The 23,174-nt window shown below is 37.9% G+C and overlaps 1 protein-coding gene across 4 annotated transcripts in view; it reads right to left on the bottom strand.

Annotated features, from left to right (window-relative positions):
* Positions 1–2,243: 2,243 nt before the first annotated feature.
* Positions 2,244–23,174, bottom strand: part of TNFRSF19 (TNF receptor superfamily member 19) — a 118,594-nt gene continuing 97,663 nt past the window's right edge. For all 4 annotated transcript variants that reach the window (XM_050937287.1, XM_050937289.1, XM_050937290.1 and 1 more), the window contains 5 exons: positions 15,142–15,306; positions 13,926–14,051; positions 10,551–10,653; positions 7,775–8,175; positions 2,244–4,694 (listed from right to left, as the gene is read on the bottom strand). In XM_050937287.1, coding sequence (XP_050793244.1) covers positions 7,782–8,175; positions 10,551–10,653; positions 13,926–14,051; positions 15,142–15,306 — 788 coding nt within the window. In that variant the 3' untranslated portion in view covers positions 2,244–4,694; positions 7,775–7,781. The remainder of the gene's footprint in view (positions 4,695–7,774; positions 8,176–10,550; positions 10,654–13,925; positions 14,052–15,141; positions 15,307–23,174) is intronic.

A 23,174-nucleotide genomic window follows, 5' to 3' on the forward strand; every position in this document is an offset into this window, starting at 1 on the left:
TATGCAGAATCGACATTGGCTGAGAGAAATATGGTCCAAGGAATAGTTAGTGTCTGGGAGGGTGAAGGGTTAGGAAAACCCAGGCCATTGTTCTGTTAAGGGCCCAAGACCAGTAACCTTGTAGACAGGACGGGTAAGGCTCCCTTCTCTCTCACAGTCCAGACAGCAGTTTTTGGTTATAGTCCCACCCAGGAAGTGTCAATGGAAGCAGATGATTGGATGGGTAAATTAAGAAGAAAACTCCAAGCCCAGTTATGGAGTGGCTTCTTAGCGGAAGAACTCAGCCGGGTCACAGTCCCCAGAAGGGCTGTGAAACCCTTGAACTTAATGGGAGAGCTGCAGACTGGGGTGGACATGACTTGAATCACCCAGCCTGGAGAAGGAAGGGCTGCGTGAACCCTGACTGTAAAGGAAAAGTTTGTAGGCTGAGAAAGTCAGGACTTGAATCGTAGTCCCAAAAAGGAGGACTGTACAGCTCTGAATCTAATGGGGAGAGGCAAAGGGGAGGGAGAGGCTCTTTTTTTTTGGGAGATGGCAGCTGTGCAGTAAATTAGATCCACAGTGGAGGGTCTGTTGTTCTGAAGATGTTGGGTGTGAGTAGATGTATTCCCAAAATGGAGACAGGGGACTGCAGTGGCACGTTATGACACAGAAGGGGCATATTCAGAAACTGAATCCTCAGGCCCTCTTAGAGGTCCAGAGATGCCTGGGCCACATCAAGCTTTTAAGGCCCCTAGCCATAATACAAATTAAAAATGATGCCACATGTAAAGAAAATAAGACACCAAAAAAAGAGAGATAATTTGAATAATTTTGTAGTTAACAAATGCTTTTCTGGTCTGATAGGGATGCACATAAAAAGAAGTCGCAAAACTTATCAAATGCCAAAAAATTAACAAGGGTCTAAATTTGAGCCCTCCACCCCTACCCCCTTTGAGCGCTGATTGGCCTTGTGCATCCTACACGGAGGAAGGGAACAGACACTGGCAAAAGCAAAGGAAGGGGTCGGACAACAGCATGAGGAAAGGGAAGAACTGAAGAAAGGAGGCACTGCTTTTCAAAGAAAGAAATGGAAATTCCGGGTAAGAGAGAGACAACTAGAGAAATGAGGGGGTAAAATGGTATTAAATGGCAGGAGAGGGGAGAAAAGGAATTAAAGACAAATATGCAAGTAAGCGCACACCTTTCGGGATGGTGGTTTGTGTGTATGCGCATGCATGCTCATAAATGCTAATGCATTTCGTTTGCAGCTTTTATAGACAACTCAGTCTGGCTGCAAGGGATGGCACAGCTCTGATGAGCACTTGGAATTTTGTTGGCTGCACTGGAGTACAGTTAAGTGACTGGAGAAAAATAACTGCAGTAAATGAGACAGGACTAAATTAAATTTACCAGAATTAAGAAATCACCCCTGAGGGTGAGGGAACATAGCCACTCCCAAATTATTTGGAGATTAGCCACTGAAAACAGCTTTAGCTATTGGCAACTCTAGATGGACCTGCCAACACAAGCAGGCTGGCTCTACTTTAGCGCTAATGCTTAGGCTTTTCAAGCTTATGAGCTCTCCTCACACCATGCTTTATTTAAGTTTAAAAATGAGGTTCACTTTTGAGCTTGGTTATGGATCAAAAATCTCTCATTGGACTTCCCAATATCCCAATCCTTGACTCTACTATAAAGATACTCATAAATTGGCAAGGGCATCGCACCTGCAGGCTCATGTTCAGTTGGTCATCTAACATGACCGCTAAGTCCTTTTCTGAGTCACTACTTTCCAGAACAGTCCCTATGCCTCATGTAAATGTGTTGGGATTCCCTTAAATATCATGCCAACTCTATGAAGTATTTGGATTTAAACAGATTACACTACAAATCAATCTGTTAAGCTCACCAAATGATTCTCTCTCCACTTGGGACCAATACCCAATTTGAAGCATCATCCTTCAATGGGTGATATCTTCAAGCTCCCACAACTTGAAGAATTAATAACTCTAATTTGAAGTAATATGTACTTCAAAATAATATTGGGCCAGATTATGCCATTTTCTAAAGCAGCACTCTACTCAAATCACTGGGGAAATCTGTTTAAAAGATTATTGCCTCATATGGTCCATCATTATAGTAATGAGTAATATTCACTGGTTGAAATCAACAAAGGAAGAACAATTCATGTAACAGTTTATTCACAAATAGAAAAAGTATTACAAAACAATTTATATAAGATTATAATTTACAGATTTTTTTTAAAAAAGTCCAATATGTAAAACAGGACTGAAAAAACTATGTGTTAGGCACACTGTCTAAATGTTTTGGTATTTGTTTTCTATTGGCATATACGTTGCTTGCATATACAATATAAACAAGACCAATTTGGTTAAATTAAGAAAAACTATTCAAAAATATATACACACTATACATATATATTTAAAGAGACTTATTCAGCAGTGTTTTGGTGTGGGGTGTTGGTTTTTTTTTTGTTTTTTGTTTTTTTTACAATTTGCTCTTAAACGATAGGTCTCTCCATTAGAGGAACTAGTATATAGCTGCTGGCCAAAAATGATCAAAGTGTAAATTCCAATGGGAAACATACTTATTGGTGAACGATTCTGGCAAAGTTTCAGTACCATTTTAAAAGGAATTCCTGATGGCTAACATTTTAATCTCCACATCTATTCTAACAGTATTTTGCAATATAATGAAATGCATTTTGGATTTTTCTCTTTACGCAATATATACAAAAACAAATGTATGTTCATGCGGTAAATAGTAGAAAGTAATATTTTCATTTTCTCTAATGTATGAAAGTAACAAAAGGAATTTTGAACCACAGTTTTCTGATCTGAATAAATCTTTAGCAAATGTGTAGATTAACAATTGTACTGCAGGCACAACTGTGTAGCACAGTGAGTCAGTGATCATATAGTAGCATTTACTGTATAAGTATTCATAAAAATGATTTCATCAGTAACCCTCCACCATCTTCTGGAACTCTTACTCATGATGAGTAGCTCTTACTCACACAAGTAGTCCCCTTGTCTTTTGCCAAAACATCTTGTTGCTTTGGCATTCAACACTGCATCTAATTATTCTTTTGCCAGTTCAAACTTCTGTTGGTGTGTGTCATCAGCAAGAGAGTTTTTCCTTTAAAGAAACTGAACGTTTGCATGGCAGTGTAGATACTGATAAATCCCCTTGCAGCAAGAAGGAACATTTATGGCAAATCTACAGCATTTTGCTGACTACTTTTATTGTGCCAAGACCACACACAGTGGTTTATAGTACACTTCTAAGAAGAGTTCAAAATCTTACAGCTCAATCCTGCTGAATGTAGTTCTTAGTGCAGTTCACTGGAACTACAGGTAGTAAGCACAGTACCTGGTTAAATGCGTGTGCAGCTCAAACCCTAACCTAAGATGCAAAGTTGGGGCTAAGTCATCTCTAGTGTTTCAGGGAGAGGAACAACAGAAGTTACACCAGTAAGACGATATGTTTAACTCCATTTAGTCATGTGCATAACTTGATGGTTCAATTAAGGTATATGTTTAAATAATTATTGTGAACTTGCTTCTCAGTGGGCTTTTTGGAAGAAGTGAATTTTTAAAAGATACTAAAATGAGGAGGGATAGTGGCTTAGATGAAATTTTAAAAATGAACCAGTAGAAGAAAAGGGACTAGGTCATCATGATATAACCCCTGAAACTCATCCATGACTATAGTAATAGTTTAGTTCTCACTCATGGTATATTTACTGTAATTTGACATGACAACTTATTACAAAAATTATTTCAACATCTAAAAAGTATGTGATATAACAAGTCCAATATGCTGACTCTTCCACATATTGAACATACTAAACAACAAATACAAAAAGGCCTATCTATGAGGCTGATTTTTATAAATCTAAAGCTAAATTAAGGCAAATCTCCTGGTTTAAAAAGAAGTGTGATGTTTTTAGGGCACTTCAATAACCCATATTATTGTAACATGCTAATTGCTTAGTTCCCATAGTTTTATGTATTACACTTTAGCTTAATGGCATCATTTTTATCAACAGATGATCATCACATAAATAGAAGTGTTATTTTTTTACTCATTCTACAGAAGAAATTGTGAATTAACATTACATCTAGCCAGGGCAGATTCCTAACACATGATTAACTTTGCAAACAGAGTAACTGGCAAACTTCTGCTGCACATCTTCTGTCATTTGTAGCCATATTCAACAGATCAGTATAAACACACTAATGTAATTCATTTTGTTATATTTACATAATCTTCTTAGGCTTTTCAGGCACCTTTGAGGCACAGAAGGTTGTTGTTTACAAGAGATGCAAAGTACAACAACAACAGATTCCAAGGCCAGAAGGGACCATTGTGATGATTTGGTCTGACCTCCTTTATAACACAAGCCAGAGAACTTCCCCATAATAATTCCTACTGAACTACAGCAATTTTTTTGAATGTCATGAATCCACCTCAGTCTTCTCTCAAGTTGCCCCTTGATGTTTCAGCTTACAGCTGCTATGGCTCAGATACAACTTCCTGAAAGGTCCAAAATGCTGCCAATTTATTTCTGCTGTTTCTGAAATCATGTAACACTGAGGACCAGGCTGTGTTTAATTCACAAGCATTAACAGAGAGGCATTAGGGTAGCATTCAGTTCTAGTGCTGGCAGAAAAACTCCTTTTGGCTCCCTAAAAGAAAGTGACACAACAGTGGTTACACAAAATCACATAAAAACTGTATGTATTTCTCTACAAAATAAAACGTTAAAAACTTATCGCTGATTTTACGGTCACCTACTGTAAAAACAACAAACAAAACAAATCACTAAGGCAGGCAAAAAACTGATGCGTCCTAAAAACAGTCACTTGTAAATTTAACCATACACTCACACAATTCCAAGCTCTGTTAAAAATCACTCTTCTTTGAAATGATTTTATTCTAATTATTATTTATTTGCATTGTAATAGTGCCGAGTGACCCACCCAAGATTGGAGCCCCATTTTGCTCAGTGCTCAAACACATACTAAAAGGCAGTCCCTCCTCAAAGAACATGCAGTGTAAATAGACTAGAATCACAGAATATCAGAGTTGGAAGGGACCTCAGGTTTCTGCCCCCATTGCTCCCCTTGGAAGGCTGTTCCAGAACTTCCCTCCTCTGATGGTTAGAAACTGTCATTAAATTTCTAGCTTAAACTTGATGTTCAGTTTATGTCCATTTGTTCTTGTGTCTACATTGGTGCTTAACTTAAACAACTCCTCTCCCTCCGTGGTATTTATCCCTCTGATATATTTATAGAGCTATCGTGTCTCCCCTCAGCCTTTTTTGGGTTAGGCTAAACAAGCCAAGTATTTCTGGACATTGGAAACAATGTTATTCTTAAATATTATTCTTGAAGGGTTGGCACCAGAACTGGACAGTATTCCAGCAGCAGTCATACCTGTGCAAAATATAGATGTAAAATAACCTCTCTATTCACATTCGAGATTCCCCTGTTTATGCATCCCAGGATCACATTAGCTCTTTTGGCCACAGTGTCACAATGGGAGCTCATATTCAGTTGCTTATCCACCATGAAAAGCAAATCTTCTTCAGAGTTACTGTTTCCCAGGACAGATTCCCCTATCCTGTAAGTATAGCCTACTTTCTTTGTTCCTAGATATATAAATTTACATTTAAGCATATTAAAATGCATCTCGTTTGTTTGCACCCAGTTTCCCAAGTGATCCAGATTATTCTGTATCAGTGACATGTCCTCTTCATTATTTATTACTCCCCCAATTTTTGTGTCATCTGCAAATTTGTCACTGATGGTTTTATGTTTTTTTCCAGGTAACTGATAAAAATATTTAATAGTGTAAGGTCAAGAACCAATCCTTGCTTGACCTTTCTGGAAACACACCCACTCAGTGACGATTCACCATTTACAATTAGATTTTGAGACCTATCAGGTAGCCAGTTTTTAATCCATTTAATGTGTGTCATATTACTTTTATAATCAAAAAGTTGTGTAGTACCAAGTCAAACATCTCACAGAAGTCTAAATTTATTACATCAACACTATTACTTTTATCAATCAAACTTTTAATCTCATAAAAAATATATCAAGTCAGTTTGACAGGATCTGTTTTCTATAAACCCATGTTGATTTGCACTAATTACATTAACAAAAAAAGGAGGGTAATTGAGTTCTGGATCAGCTGCTCCATTATCCTGCCCAGGATCTACGTCAGGCTGACAGGCTATAATTATCCTGGTCATCCCATTGACTCTTTTAAAATACTGGCACAACATAAGCTTTTCTCCAGTCTTCTGGAACTTCCCCAGTGCTCCCAATGAAAATCAACATTAATGGTCCAGCGAGCTCCTAAGTCAGCTCTTTCAAAACTCTTGGATGCCAGTTTTCTGGACCTGCTAATTTAAAAATGTCTGACTTTAGTAGCTTCTGTTTAACATCCTTCAGAGATACTTGTGCAATGGAAAGAGTGTTAGCATCACCATATGATGAGACTACGTAATCTGTTTTTTCCACAAACACAGAACAGAAATATTTATTGAACAGTTCTGCCGTTTTTGCATTATTATTGACAATTCTACCATTTCCATCTAGTAATGGACCAATACTATTGTCAGGATTCTTTTAGTTCCTAATACATTTAAAAAACTCCTTATTGTCCATAACTTTCCTGGCCAAAGAGTCCTCTTTGTTTCTCTTTGCTTCCCTTGTCAATTTTTTACAGTTCTGTCCAGCTTCAGGACATGTTTAAAATTATACTTAAATCTAAGTTTCTGAGACATAGGCTCTGATTTACAAAAGGTTTAAAAAACAGTTAAACAGACTTTGACAGGATTTGTTCTATACATTTCAAAAATATTCACATTCTTGTTAATTCCTAAACCTCTTTTATTTTTCTTTCAATAAATACAACAAATAAGTGTTCAGATTGAAGGGAAGAAGGTTAAAGAGAATCATTTTATAAGTGACGTGCAATTTTTAAAAGTAAGAGTAGGATTAGGTACTTTATGCTCCAAATGCCGTAAAATTGCTACTTTTCAGATACAGGGCACAGAGAGTATTCTAAAAGAAAAATGCCCATCCAGTGGTACTGTGAACTTTTGTGATCCTTACAATGCTCTAGCAGAGACAATAGTTTCTCCCCTCCCATCATTTTGACCTTGTTTACTACGTACATTACACAATATTAAAAGATGCAGATTAAATCAAATTGGTTAAATATTTTATTTGTCAACAGGGAGATGTGACTGGCATAAAAAGAAGTTTGATGATCTCATACCTTTGTTTCTTCTTTATGCAGTAGTGGATTCATAGACAAGGCTTTGTGTAGCCTTTCATACAGATGAACAATGACAAGTCTGCAATTCTTATTTCATAAGCAGGGGCTTCCTTTGAATTCCACCATATAATTATTAAACTAGTTTTTGCACTTAAATTTTCACAACACTGAAAACTGTCAGTGCAACTTGTTCATGCTGTATACAAAGGCTCAAACCCTCCATTCTGATTCACACTATTGTTACGTTGTAGTATGGGGAAAATACCATACTTTTAAAATTCACATAATGCATTTAAATTTTTGAAGATTTTGCAGCTATATAATATAAATTACTCCACCAATTCTTCTACTTATATTTGCCTCAGTGTGGCTGGAGGTCTTATACATTCTTATCTTGGTCTCCCTCAGAATGTACCATTCTAACAACAGACAGGTTTTCTTATTTATTTTTTTTTTTTACAGATATGTATCTTACCTTATTATCAGTCTGTGGGATGATTAACTGTTTCATCACACTCTGACACTGGCAGGTTTTCAGGAGCTGATGAGTTCTGAACTAATGAAACATCCACACATATGCTCTGTTTGGAAAGTTCAGTGGATTCTGCAAAGCTTCCAGCATGAGACTTAGCTGAAATAAGTACATCACTTAGATACTGGTCATTATCTGAATCTATATTGGCTGTATTTTCAACCTCTGGATCGAAGGAACTGATATCTCCTCCAGTCAGTTCTTGGTAAGATTCACAGAAAGAGATGCTGTCACAGCAGGCAGGGTTTTGCATAAGAGGCCAAGCATCTGAAAGGTCTCCACAGGCAGAGTGTGAAAGAGAACCGAGGAATGCAGGAATCATTTCTCCGACCGAATTTAAAGTCCTGCCAAGAGAAAAGAAACAGGTTTGAAAAAGTTTTCCAAAGACTATGACACTAGTAAGTGTTACATTAAGAAAATTAAACAGGCTCACAGGGTGAGGGATAGCTCAGAGGTTTGAGCATTGGCCTTCTAAACCCAGGGTTGTGAGTTCAATCCTTGAGGGGGCCATTTAGGGATCTGCGGCAAAAATCTGTCTGAGAATTGGCCCTGCTTTGAGAAGGGGGTTGGACTAGATGACCTCCTGAGGTCCCTTCCAACCCTGGTATTCTATGTTAAGCCAATACTCTGGAGGTAGCCATGTCCTGCTGGAGGAGAGGTCTGTTGGCCTGATCCTCAAATCTGAAGACAGCAGGGGCATTGGGAAGACAATGAAAGGTAGAGAGGATGTGCTGCTTGTTCCTCACGCTCGTTTGTACTCCTTAGTGACTCACTTCTTCATCCCTTACAACCAACCTTCAAAATAGTATCTGATGTGACTAATAAGAAAGGTTTTGCTCTGATTTCTGTTTCTGCATTCAATATACATAATATTAGAGAACACTGATAGGTTATTTTTATTTTTAGAGGGACTACTTCCATCTTAGACAAAGAAAAAGAAACTGGAAGCAGTTTTCAGGTAAGTCACAGTCTAGGTCAGGTATTTTGAAGGTGACTATTACTGTGGTATCTAAGGGTACGCCTACACTGAAAACAAAACAAAACATGGCAATAAGTCTCAGAGTATGTCTACACTGTAATTAAAAACCCACAGCTGGCTCATGCCAACTGACTTGGGCAAATGGCGCTCGGGCTAAGGGGCTGCTTAATTGCCATGTAGACATTTGGGCTCAGGCTGCAGCCTGAGCTCTGTGACCTTCCCATCTCACAGGGTCCTAGAGCCCAGGCTCCAGTCCAAGCTTGAATGCCTACACTGCAATTAAACAGGACCTTGGCCCAAGCCCCACGAGCCCAAGTCAGTTGACACAGGCCAACTGAGGGTTTTTAATTACAGTGTAGACATACTGTCAGAACCCAGGTCAACTGACTCAAGTTTGTGGGACATGCATTACAGGACTGAAAAGAAGCCATGCAGATGTTCCTGCTCATGCAAGGCTGTAGGTTTCAGATCCCAGACTCCAGCTCAAGCAGGAATGTCTTCACAACTTTTATTAGCCCTGTAGCGTGAGCCTGAGTCAGCTGACCGGGACTCTGAGACTCTCTGCCACAGTTTTTCTTTTTGCAATGTAGTTGAAGGAAAGAGACTTTTCTGGGAAAAGAAATTGGGGCAAACCCCTACTCTTATGGAACCCACCAAGGGATCTTTTATATCCTGAGAGAGTAGACCCGACTTCTATTTTTAAAGTCTTAACCAAAGACCCCACACAAACTGCATGGAACTCAATTTGTCAGCAATGGAAGGATAAAGGGGCTGAGTCAACCTGGCACTTGAACATGTAGCTGCAGAATGCCTACATGTTTTAAATTTGATGCTTAGACTACTAAGCCATATTGTATCAAGGGCAGCTATTTAAAACCACCTCTAAATTTTTAGTCACATTTGACCACAGGAACAAAACAGCTAAAGGTCGGTTAAAACCTCATATAGAAAACAATTCTGGTTAAAAAAATATTCAGTGTTAAAATCTACAGTTAGGAAATATCAGATGACATCAAAAGGTTTCTATTTTTCCTCACTGTATAGGATTTGTGGTGCATAAATAACTCTACCACCACTGTATTTATATTTGGCCAGATGCAAAGTTGGCTAGGAGTAGATGAATAGTTAGTACTATGGGACTCATCAACATTACATTAATCCAGTACTGGACATTTGTACATAAATGATTAAACAAAATCTCATAGTAATCTCAAAAGTACTAGAACAGATCAGCCAATTTGGAGAGGAATTTAAAGTTTCTGAACCAAAAAAAATATAAACTGAGTTCATGGAGATTACAGGCCATACCACTGGCTTCCAGAATTCTGGTTCACTGTACTAACTGTTCCAGGCAAACCAGAGGCCTGAACGAGATTACACAACATCCTGCTAGCCCATCAGAGAATAGAGGGTCACCAAAAGGCTAAAGGCAGATTGGGAGAGGAGAGGAAAATCCATCTGGGGAGGAAATTAGTACACTCCACCAGATAAGGTGTTACTTTATTTTATTTTATTAGTGTCCAAATTTAAGGCTTGGATCTTGTATAGTTTTTCTTCTGGGTGAAAATGCAGAATTTGTTTCACCATAACATGAATTTTTCATGAATCTGGCAAACAGGATTGCCAGCAGTTCAAAGTTTTTCATTAAGCTCCACTGGAACTTGTGTAGCCTGTATAAATATTAATTTGTCTAACGTGCAAAATAGTTAATACTCAACACACTCTAAAAAACTGTGTTACCTTTCATAAAGTGTAGTCTGAGAGTGGAAAGTGCAGCTGTGACTGCTGTGCTCCATGCTGCAGGTCTCGTCACAGCACAGTGATGGAATCAAATGAACTGGGCCTACAGAAGAAAACGTTATTTTAATAGAGGTAAAACATGTCCTCAATTAATTCACAACAGGGCCATAAGTTTAAAGTCTGTATTATTGTAAATTTATCATTTTCCCCCAATTTTACATAAATTAATTCATGCAGATGTGAGATGTCATTATAAAAAATGTGTTTTTTAATTATTCCAGTAAAACCCAATCTTTTAAAAGCTGAACCTCCCCTTCAGGAAAATGAAAGCATTTGTGTCCTCCTTCAGTCCCAAGGTGTGTTAGTAAGGGCCTACCACCTACCACTACTTTAGTTCTTCATAATATGATACTTCCTCTCCTTTCTTACACGCTTTAATGAGGAGTAAAATAGCTAACAAATGCTGACATTTAAACTGTCAGCATTGGCATCTGAGTTAGCACCTCTTGAAAAGAATGGGTAGTCCTTTCCTCATAGCTATTGTTTTAGGTTTTATTTTGAGGGTTTTCTCCACAACAATAACATTAACAATAACTGAGAGACTTTACTTTCATTTCAGAAAAAAATGAGTCTCTGGAGAAAAATTACAGGACTGCCCACTCACTCTCAGCTAGTCTTTTGTGCCTATCCTTTGGGAAACTGCACAAAATCATTAAAGACTGTTGCATTGCATAGAACCATCGGACTGGAAGAGCTCTCGAGAGGTCATCTAGTCCAGTCCTGAACTCATGGCAGGACTAAGTATTATCTAGACCATACCTGACAGGTGTTTGTCAACCTGCTCTTAAAAATCTCCAATGATGGAGATTCCACAATCTTCCTAGGCAATTTACTTCAGCGTTTAACCATCCTGACAGTTAGGAATTTTTTCCTAATGTCCAACCTAAACAACACTCACGGCAATTTAAGTCCATTGTTTCTTGTAGTAGCCTCAGAGGTTAAGAAGAACAATTTTTCTCCTTTCTCCTTGTAATAACCTTTTATGTACTTGAAAACTGTTATCATGTCCCCTCTAAATCTTTTCTTCTCTAGACTAAACAAACTCAATTTTTTCAATTTTCCCTCAGAGGTCATGTTTTCTAGGCCTTTAATTATTTTTTGTTGCTCTTCTCTGGACTTTCTCCAATTTGTCCACTTCATTCCTGAAATGTGGCACCCAGAACTGGACACAATACAATACTCCAGTTGAGGCCTAATCAGCGCAGAGTAGAACAGAAGTACTTCTCATGTCTTGCTTACAACACTACTGCCAATACATCCCAGAAAGATGTTTGCTTTTTTTGCAACTGTGTTACACTGTTGACACACATTTAGCTTGTGATCCACTATGACCCCCAAGATCCCTTTCCACAATACTCCTTCCTAGGCAGTCATTTCCCATTTTGTATCTGTGCAAGTGATTGTTCCTTCCTTCTTATTGAATTTCATCCTATTTACTTCAGACCATTTCTCCAGTTTGTCCAGATCATTTTGGATTTTAATTGTATCCTCCAAAGCACCTGTAGCTTCTTATTGTCCACAAACTTTATAAGTATACTCTCTATGCCTTTATCTAATTCATCGATGAAGATATTGAACAGAACCAGACCCAGAACTGCTCTTTACAGGACCCAATTTGATATGCCCTTCTAGCTTGACTGTGAATCACTGATAATTACTCTCTGAGAATGGTTTTCCAACCAGTTATGCACCCATCAAATGGTAACTGCATTTAAGTTGTATTTCCCTAGAGCAGTGGTCCCCAACCTTTTCTGGATGACACGCCACTGTGGCCGGCGGACAAGCATCTGCCAAAATGCCCCGAGAAGTGGCAACGTCAAGAGGCGTCGCCGCCGAAAATCAGCGGCATTTTGGTGGCGACGCCTCTTAGTGATGCCAATTTTCGGCGGCATTTTGGTGGCAACGCCTCTTGATGACGATACTTTTTCGTGGCATTTCGGCGGATGCTTGTCTGTCGGCTAGTATGTGGGCGCATACAGATGCCCCGGTGGGCACCATGGCACCCGCGGGCACCGCATTGGGGACCCGTGCTCTAGTTTGTTTATGAGAAGGTCACATGAGACAGTATAAAAAGCCTTACTAAAGTCAAGATATGCCACATCTACCTACTGCTTCCCACCATCCACAAGGCTTGTTACTTCAACATATGCACAATGGGCCACAGTTAAGGTTACTCATGCAGTAAAGAGGCAGGGCACTGAGCTGCCATGCTGTGGGTAGCAATTTAATATTGGTACAGGCCAGCAATAAATTACTATCCTTCTGAAGCAATCCTTGAACTGTGTGCTCTTTCTTTCTTTCTTTTACACATTCATCCTTTGGCAGAGACCAATGTCTGTAAAATTTCAGTCTAAAATGGAAGGTTTTAGAAAACTCTGAGCCACTAGAAACAGGGGATAAGAGAGGAAATTATTATGCTGACACTATAATGGTAATTACAAATGTACACAGAAAAACAGATCTCTTAGTATGGTGTTAGATGATATAATCAGTACCATGTGGTGATATTAACTGTGTCTATACTGATATTAGTTTACCACAGTTTAATAACTTTGAATGTTCAAGCCTCCTAGGGTAGGTTTACACTATAATTAAGATCCCACAGCTGGCCCATGCCAGCTGACTAAGGCTCATGAGTATCGGGCTAAGGGGCTGTTTAACTGCAATGTAGACATATGGGCTCAGGTGAGGTGGGAGGGTCCCAGAGCTCAGTGTGCAGCCCAAAGCCCTGTGAGCCCTAGTCATCTGGCAAGGGCCAGCTGTGGGTGTCTTACTGCAGTGTAGACAAATTCTTAATGTAACCTTGAGATTAGGTTCACTGTGAAAATGCTGAAGTTCAGGCTGACTGATCACACACATCAATTTAAATCTCAAAGCCTGAGCTAACAGTACTTTTTAGGAGCAATAGGAAACAAACATGTCTAAACAGACCTGCAGAAGAGTTCTGTGGAAGCTCGAAAGCTTGTTTCTTTCACCAACAGAAGTTGGTCCAATAAAAGACATTACCTCACCCACCTTGTCTCTCACATGTCTGAACTGGCAGATTATTTACATGAAGGATCAATTGACCCAAAACAATAAAACAAAACCTACCTCAACAGCTTCTGGAAAATCCTAGGCCTATAATGAGAAGGCCACTTTCTTTTAACACTTATAGTCAATCCTAACCTTAAGAAAGACTGATAATGTCAAATTACCATGATTTAACTAGGAAACCAATCAAAGCAACTCGACTGCTAGATAAAAACAGCATTTCATGTGTTCCTGATGTTTAGACTTCTCATTTCCATAAGGACTTATGGAGACGTAACTTACCACATGTCTGTGATGCATCTCGTTGACACTGACAACATGTTCTGTGAGCATATTCATTAAGCTGGGGTCTATCAAAACACGACAGTTCAGAACCATTGTAATGAATATCCAGTGATCTCATAGACCCTTCGAGTAAAATTGAAGAGAAAATGTATCAGTATGCTCTATTTGTTTTCGTTCACAATTTTTTATGCTTATGGAATATTTAACATTATAGTTCACAAAATGTTCCCATTTCTAGTTTCATAGATGTTAGACCAGAAGGGCACCTTATGATCATGTGGTCTGATCTCTTGCATAACACAGGCCATTGTATTCTTGCACTGAGCCCAAGAAATTGTGGTTCAACTTGAATCTCTTCTAGAAAGACATCTGATCTTGATTTAAAGACTTCAAGTGATTAAGAATACATCCCTTTCCTTAGTAAGATCTTCCAATGGTTAATTACCTTCATTAGTAAAAATGTATGCAGTATTTTTCATTTGAATACTTTTAGCTGCAGCCACTGGATATTTATTTTGTCTTTATTTGTTAGATTACAGAGCCCTCTACTAGAAGCAATCTTCACTCAATGTAGGTGCTTATAGACTATGGTGAAGTCACCTTTTAAATTTCACTAAAATAAGTTTAACAGATTGAACTCCTTAAAACTCATTAGAAGATCAGACCTCAAATAATTCTGGCAGCTCTTCTATGAACCTTCTCCAAATTTTCAATGAGTGGCCTCACCAATACCATATATAGAGGTAATATCTCCCTGTTCCTACCTGATATTTCCTCTTTATACATCTAAGGATCATTTAAAGTCATTTTTATCTTAATTAAAGATATTTTTAAAAATGAGGGCAAAATATCATGCTTTAAGTTTGCCCTTATTTTAATGTTAATTTTAAGCAATCTGAAAATATGGATGAAATGTTGACAAAAATTATTAATTAAAAACATAGCTGATTAAGGCATTTCATTCATCTTGAATATGTCTATAAATATGGATAAATCCTTAGTGACAAACTTGGCATTTTTTCTTCAATTATATAGTAATATTAGTACTGAAATTTTAAAGCGACAAGTCTCTCATTGCACATTTTGTACTATTTGAAACAAGCTTACATTCACATTATATTGCCAAAGGCTTGACAGATGCAAAGGGATCTGTTGTACTGCACAATCTTGTTACTCTTAAAACAAAAGAAAACAAAAATAGCTGGAAACTCACAGCTTTGCTTCTTCTCCATAAACTGTCTCTTACAGTAAATAACACAAAGGATGAGAAGAGCTAAGAGCACTGTGGCCAGTGCACTGCATATAACAGCCGCTAGAGCAGTATCCCGAGGACTGGAAGCAGTTGATGGGATCTTCACAAGATTCACCTTGATAGTACCTAAAATATAATTAAGCACATAGGTAAGGCATGCTGTGTGGACAGTTAAGGTACATGGAAAATCCAAGAAATATAACTAGAACAGGCTCGTAGCACAGAAAAAAAGGACTCTCCATCTTCTAATGTGTCAACAGCAAAGTTGTATAACTAATATTAATATAGCTTATCCTCAGTTATGTTACTTACCCTCAATTATGCTGTCAGGTGCAGACACTTCTAAAATAGCACAATCGGTTAAATGGGCGTACAATGATTTGTGGCTGCATACATATAGACACCCTGGTTGTCAGGGAAGATTTAACCAGGACCTTTAGCAACAAAACACAGGCCTTTGCGCTACAGGAAATCTGTCTAGCTTTGAGAATGTAGCTAATTGTATAGTTAAAGGGACCACTCACTAGCAGGAGTTACAGTCACACACTAGGCCATTTTTTTCATGCTCCCCTGTTAAGGAATCTTGTTGTGAGTTAGAGGTCCACAGGAATTCAAGTCCATTAGAAGCACCATTTTGTCCTAAACTTGGTTGCATATACACACAGGCACCAAGGCTGTCAGAAGGATCCAGATTTTCAGCTGTGATGGGACTTTATGTACACATAGTGATGGTTTGTTATAAACAGATTACAATTCTTACAGCCACCACACTGACAATTTCAGCCATCCTTTTGGTTTTAGGGGAAAATGAATATTTTTATATGGCAAAGAGCATAGGAGTTGACTAGTGTCAAAGAGGTCCAACTGCAATTATGGGAGGTATCTTATATATTGAGGATGTACCAATTTTTGTTTTCATTTTTCATTAAATGCTTTCTTATAACTACTTTAAAAAGCTTTCTTACACTGACTTAGTTCAGATCAGCTTATCAGTTTCAGCGCACACTGGAATCTACATTAATTCCATAAACTTTCATGAGAAAAAAACAGCCCTTTGAGCTTTTATCTGACTGCAAGTTTTTAAAAAGTCCAACAAACCACATTTTATTAACTTATGAAAACATATAGAATATGCGAGTCCTGAAAACTTCCTTGGTTAAAACTGAAAGACTATAATTTCCTGAGAAATGATCCATAGTAATAATTTTCAGTTGGGAGATCAAGGCCTGCCAGAATACGATAAAATCACTAATCAAGTCTTACATGCAATAGGTTGTTATCCTAAGTTTGCGACATGATAATAAGAGAGAACAGGATCCTTAGGTTGTTTGAACTATCAAAGCATATTACTTTTAAAATACATTTTTCTAGACCAAGGCCTGATCTATACTTAAAAGTTAGGTCAACATAGCTCTGGTACTCAGGGGTGTGAGTTTTTCACATCCCTGAGCACCATAGCTAGGCCAATCTAACCCCCAGGAGTAAATATGGCTAGTTCAATGGAAATTGTTTCTGTCGACCAAGCTACTGCTGCTTAAGAAGGTGGATTATCTACCCCTTCCATCAATGTACGAAGCAGCTACCCAGCATATCAATGGCACCGTAGCTGTGCCGCTGTAGCACCTGTAGCATAGGCATGGCCTGAGTATAGCATTTCCAATATACACATCAGTAGGGTTTGTGGACACCAAGTATTTTTTTTAAAAGAATCCCAGGTCCTCTTAGACCAGTCATCTTAACAACTTTATTGGCCACAAAACAAATTGGTATTACTATTAAATATTATGTTCATTCTGACCCACTGCAAGTCTGCAGAGAACATGCTTTTTGACTAAGAAAACCTCTAGGCAAATGGTTAATCGCAGGTTTCAAAAATTCCTTAAGGAGTGACCGTTTTCTTGGGGCTTCAGGAGGCTTGTAGTGAGTGCTACATCAGGGAAGGAGAGAGGATTTGGCCAGAGTGTAGAGGGGGTCAGCTCAGATGTCCTGGAACAGAGGTAAGGCTTTTAGTGGAGGATTAGCTACTGAAAGTCTGGAAATTAATTGTTTTCATATAGTTACAACATTCTAGCAGGCCTTGAGGCTGCATTAGGAGCTGCTAGTATGCATGTGTGTACTCATGCAAAGTGTCGCTGTAATCAGTGGGACTCTGCAGAGGAAAAGGGGCCATGCTGGGGGGTCCCTATGCAAGGCTAGGTTATAAGCCAAAATGTGGGCCTTTCTTGTACCATTGTGTCTTGCCAAAGGATAACAGGTTTTTTTTAAAAGTCATGTCTCAAAACTCATGTCTATAAAGATGCTAAAGGAATACTACTCCAGGAATTTTCCATGCTTACTGATTTTATATTTTGAAACTTTTTCATTGTACTGAAATTACAGTATTTTTATTATTATGGCACATGGTTTACCTATTGTTTAGATTTCAAATTATGGGATAAAGGCATTTCCCTTCATTAGTTTAGAGCAGGGTTACAGAACGTTAGGAACCACTAGGAAAGGGATAGATAATAAGACAGAAAATATCATAATACCACTATATCCATGGTACACCCACACCTTGAATACTGTGTGCAAAAATGATATATTAGAATTGGGAAAAGGTACAGAGAAGGGCAACAAAAATGATTATGGGTATGGAACAGCTTCCATATGAGGAGAGATTAAAAAGATAGAGCCTATTCATCTTGGAAAAGAGAAAACTAACTGGGGATATGATAAAATCATGAATGGTGTGGAGAAAGTGAATAAGAAAGTGCTATTTAGCCTTTCACATAACACAAGAACCAGGGGTCACACAATGAAATTAATAGGTAGCAGGTTTAAAACAAAAGGAAATACTTGTTCACACAACATACAATTAATCTGTGGAACTCATTGCCAGGGAATGTTGTGAAGACCAAAACTATACCTGGATTCCATAAAGAATTAGATAAGTTCATGGAGAACAGGTCCTTCAATGGCTATTAGCCAAGATTGTCAGGGATGTGACCCCATTCTCTGGGTGTCCCTAAATCTCTGACTGCCAGATGCTGGAACTGGATGACTGGAGCTGGATCACTTGATGATTGCTTTGTTCTGTTCATTCCCTCTGAAGCATCTAGCATTGGCCACTGTCAGAAGACAGGACACTGGGCTAGATGGACCATTGGTCTGACCCAATATGGCCATTCTTATGTTCTTACATTCTTATTTGAGACCCACAAACTTAATGGCTCAGATTAAGTGAACCACTGAAGCCTGTGATTACCTTTAAGCTTGTTATAGAACTTAAGTACATGCTTAAATGTTTTCTGGGATAGAGATGGATTTAATTGCATGCTTAAAGTTAAGCACATACTTAAGTGCTTTGCTGAACTGGTGCCAATATGTTGTTAAAATACAATAACTGGGGGAAGGGGGAGGGAAGACCCTACAGTGAGATTCTGAAAAGAACACAATGTTGTGCATTATTAAAAATGAACTTTAAAAAGGCACTTTATTTCAGAAAAAAAATATTGCATTTAGTTTTCAAACTCTCAGTTCCTGTATATTCTAGGACAGGAATCAGCAACCTTTGGCACACGGCTTGCGAGGATAAGCCCCCTGGTGGGCCGGGCTGTTTTGTTTACTGCTGTGTCTGCAGCTTTGGCCGATCGCAGCTCTCACTGTCCGTGGTTTGCCGCTCCAGGCCAATGGATTTGCTGGCTGCCACTTCCCGTAGCCCCCACTGGCCTGGAGTGGAGAACTGCGGCCAGTGGGAGCTGCGATCGGCTGAACCTGCGGATGCATCAGATAAACAAACCGGACCAACCCACCAGGGTGCTTACCCTGGTGAGCCATGTGCCAAAGGTTGCCAATCCCTGTTCTAGGGCAAGAATTTTCAAGAATACTCTGAAACCAGGATATTAAGAGTGCCTCCTGCACTGATTTCTAGAAGTAAGACTAAATACAAGTTCTTCCTTGGATTAATGAATAATACAATGTAGGTAGAGATGTGTTTTAAAAACAAACAAACTTTTTGTTAATTCAAGATGATTAAACAGCAATATCTGTGGTAACGCTAAACACGCAAATCCCAGCTGTATCACTAAACAGTCTGCCAATAAACAAAATAGTTGAATTTTTCAGCCAATTTATACTAAGCAACCAAACACTGGACAAAAAGTAAAAACACCTCCTTTAACATTTACTTAGAAATGTGGCTTATTACAGTAACTACAGGAATAAGAATGACAAAGTTTTCTATAGTAGATTAACCATTTGAAACCAGAATTTGGGATTTGACATTTTATGTGCCTTCAGTGGATACAGTAATAACTGTCAGCACCAAGGGTACTAAGTTTCAGAATTCTATGCAGTGTATTCTGTTAGTCAGATACATTTTGAGTCAAATCGTTAACTAGTAGGAGCTGTATTGAGTAAAACAATGTTAATTATGGCTTCATTTAGAGCAAAATGGCACAGTGCGTGAAGTGCTACATCTTAATGCTTAGGTTAAAACCCTGAATAGATAAAAATGAATTCAAATGTCTTAGCCCACATATTGGAATAATAAGGGTGTTGCTGATCAAGACAGAAACATTGGCATGACTATAAATAGAAGTTTCCACTTTAGCTGTCCATTCTATATTTGGTTCAAATGAGTGCTAATACCTTCAGTTTGAAAAGAATTCAGTTTGCAAATATTTAAAACATGAGTATGCTCATTTAAAGGAGAACAAACAAAACAAACAACATCCCTTCAAGCTCTCCTGCCCTACTCTCCACCAAACAGAAAAAACACAAAATTGATAACACATTACAAGTACTATAATGAGATAACATCTTTGGAAAAAAGAAATAATCCTGATCAGATTTCTGAACCTTCCCACAAATAAAAGATTGACTGCTTTCTCCTGATCTTTGAGTAAGAGGTAAGAAATGTTATTAAACATGACCAGAGACTGTGGTAAACACTGGAAAGACTATCTCCTAACATCTGCAAAAGGACAGCCATTTGTGTGCATGGACTAGATCCAAAAGTTCATCATGTCAAACCACATTTTTCAAATACGCTCCAACTGCTGACTTTGAAGCATTTTGTTTCCAAGTTGGTGCCCCACACAATTTTTCAAAGAAATGTACCAAGAACCCTTGGGGGTGGAAATACAACTATACATGTATTCATCATTTGTTGACAAATCTTGCAATACTTGTTTATAAATAGAAAGCTTTAGAACTTAATTTCTTCTTTTTCAAGCCCACTTCTACCACAATATATATTTTTAAATGACTCCAATTGTTGACAGAGTCAGTGTACAGATAGGAAACAGCAACTTCTTGGGTGCTATTTGAATATTACAAGATTTTTTTAAAAGGCTTTATGTACTTAACCCTACCTAAACTGAAATAGGGACACAAAAATATGTCTTTCCACATGTAAATCTGGAACATCCAGAAAAATCCAGTGGCAAAGAGAATATATAATTGTTAATGTGGGTATAATGTTGGCAGCAATGACTTGTTTGGTATTTTGTGTTTCTAGGGGCTCATTTTGTATCTTCTGACATCTGAGGATGTTTACTGCCCATTTATTTTTTCAAGGACTGCCATATTTCCTTCATTTTGTTGCACAGCTTCCATCCCTTGAATCAAAGTCATGTCCTGTTTGCACAAGGACTTGGTAGGATGCCATGCAGAGCAGAAAAAGTTATTTTTTTGACTTCAGATTTGGATTTGATTTGTACTTTGGGCCAAATTCTTTTCCTGAAAATTTTTTATGAACAAGGATTGAATATTTTGGGATGGTTTTCTGTTCAGATCCAAATATGAACGATAGCCTTAAAGCTTAATGTAAATCCTTTCCAAAATGTATTCAAGGTATCCAATAACTTCTTCCTTTGAAAAGCTTGCCAATCTTACTCTATTTCTTGTACTCTGATATTAGGAAATTTATGTTTACTAGTGTTTAGTTTAATTATTTAAAATCTTGAATATATTAGAATAGGTTGAATATTAACGATTTAAAATTTGGCTGCAGCTAAGAAAGAAATCAGAGGATCACACTCCACACTCAAATTTCAGAATATTCACCCTTTCCTTGAATTCTCTATTTCATGGTAGGATAATAGATTCAGATCCTGTACTTCAAAGTTCTAATTTCACAGAGGTCTGTAGTGCCCATATATATTTCTACAATGCATGCTTGTATTATCATGTGTGTGCAGACTAATAAGATTCCAAGTTCTTAACAAAACTATAGATTGAAAAGCCTTCAGAAATCACAGATATTTATTTTGGTTGATAAAAATGTACACATTTGTTATGGTTTTAATTACAAAAGATTTTTCTGCAAAAACAAAGGATATAGTATAAGCTAACTAGAACTGTACATGATGGATGGGCCTGATTCTGCATTCCTTACTCGAGTAATCCTCATACACAATCAAGAGGGTTGCTTGCATCAGAGGGCTAGATTGGCAACTTGATGTGCCAACCCTTTCCTGACACAGCTATTTCCTCCTTTGCACTGGCTCAACTGTACTGGCTGGCATGTGGAACGGAGGGATGGAACCAAAACTTGCATGGACATATAGGATGGCTCATGACTGAGCCCAGAAAGATTACTCATAAGAGTTGCAAAATGCAGCCCAACATTGTTACTGCAAAGGGTTGCAACAATTAGATTATTAACTATCACTAATGTTCTATGCAAATACTACTACTACTAATCTAATACTCATCATGCAAAGAGGAAAACATACTTTAAAAAGGGACCTGTGCTTTTATTGTATTGCTTTAAATATTTTTGGCAACCACTGAAGACAGTAAAGGTGTTGTATAGTTTCCTCACTTCTGTCTATTAACAGGATATTTATTTCCTTAATTATCAATATCATAATACACTACACTTTCAAGAAAGTAATGGTTTACTCTTAATTTTTGTCCACTCTCCATCCAGATAGCTTTGTACAACAGATATTTTCTTGTATTTTAAATACAAATAGTTCAATCTATAAATATGACTGATGAATCTGAATGTCAGCTGTAGCTATGGCCTTTTCTCTCCCCAGATTTTTTTTTGTTTTTATTGACTCACCCATCTCAGATCAAAATGAAACTCTTGTGGTGTTCAAATAATTTAGCTCCTACAGAAAGCTGGAATTTCCCTGCCAAATCATTCCATCGCCGATCATTAGATTCAGTACAATTATTGAGCAAACAGGTCTTCCCTCTGCTTGGGCAGCATCTGAATTAAGATTTCTTTCCATGCAAGCTGAAATTCTCCAGATAAGCAAAACTAGATTATTTGTAAGATTAGACTAATTAAAAAAGAGTGATCAAAATAAACTTGTATGAGGCATTTAATTTTTTTCAGACAAAAGTTAGACAGTGTGAGGAACGATCACATGAAAATTCAAGAGATAGATCAGTTACTTCTGAGTTAAGAGAATAAAGCAAAAATAGGATACATGAATCCAGCAATTTTCAGATTTATCTTTACATGAATTTGAATGTAAGAATAAATACAAACACATAAAATGGCTGCTACCATATAACACATCCCTGTTGATCTCAGACATGCATGTACCTGTTCCTCCTTTGGTGGCCAAATTTTTACTTTTTATCTTGGGGATTCAGAGGCCTGAGAGCTGATGAATCTAAGGAAGAATAGTAAAAGGCCACTATGGCTCTACCAGGAACTTTGTAATGGCCTGAAAATCAATAAGGAATTATAAAAAAAAGTTGAAACGTAGACAAATTGCTAAGGAGGATGTCATAAATATAAAGGGAAGAGTAACCACCTTTCTTTATACAGTACTATAAAATCCCTCCTGGTCAGAAGCACAAAATCCTTTTACTTGTAAAGGGTTAAGAAACTCAGGTAACTTAGCTGGCACCTGACCAAAAGGACCAATAAGGGGACAAGATACTTTCAAATCTGGGGAAGGGGAAAAGGTTTTGTTTTGTCTGTTCTTTGTCTGTTCTGTGTGCTTCCCAGAGACAGATCAAGAAAGCAAGCAATCCAAGTCCAT

Source organism: Gopherus flavomarginatus, chromosome 1 (genome assembly GCF_025201925.1).
Source record: "Gopherus flavomarginatus isolate rGopFla2 chromosome 1, rGopFla2.mat.asm, whole genome shotgun sequence".
Lineage (NCBI taxonomy): Eukaryota > Metazoa > Chordata > Testudines > Testudinidae > Gopherus > Gopherus flavomarginatus.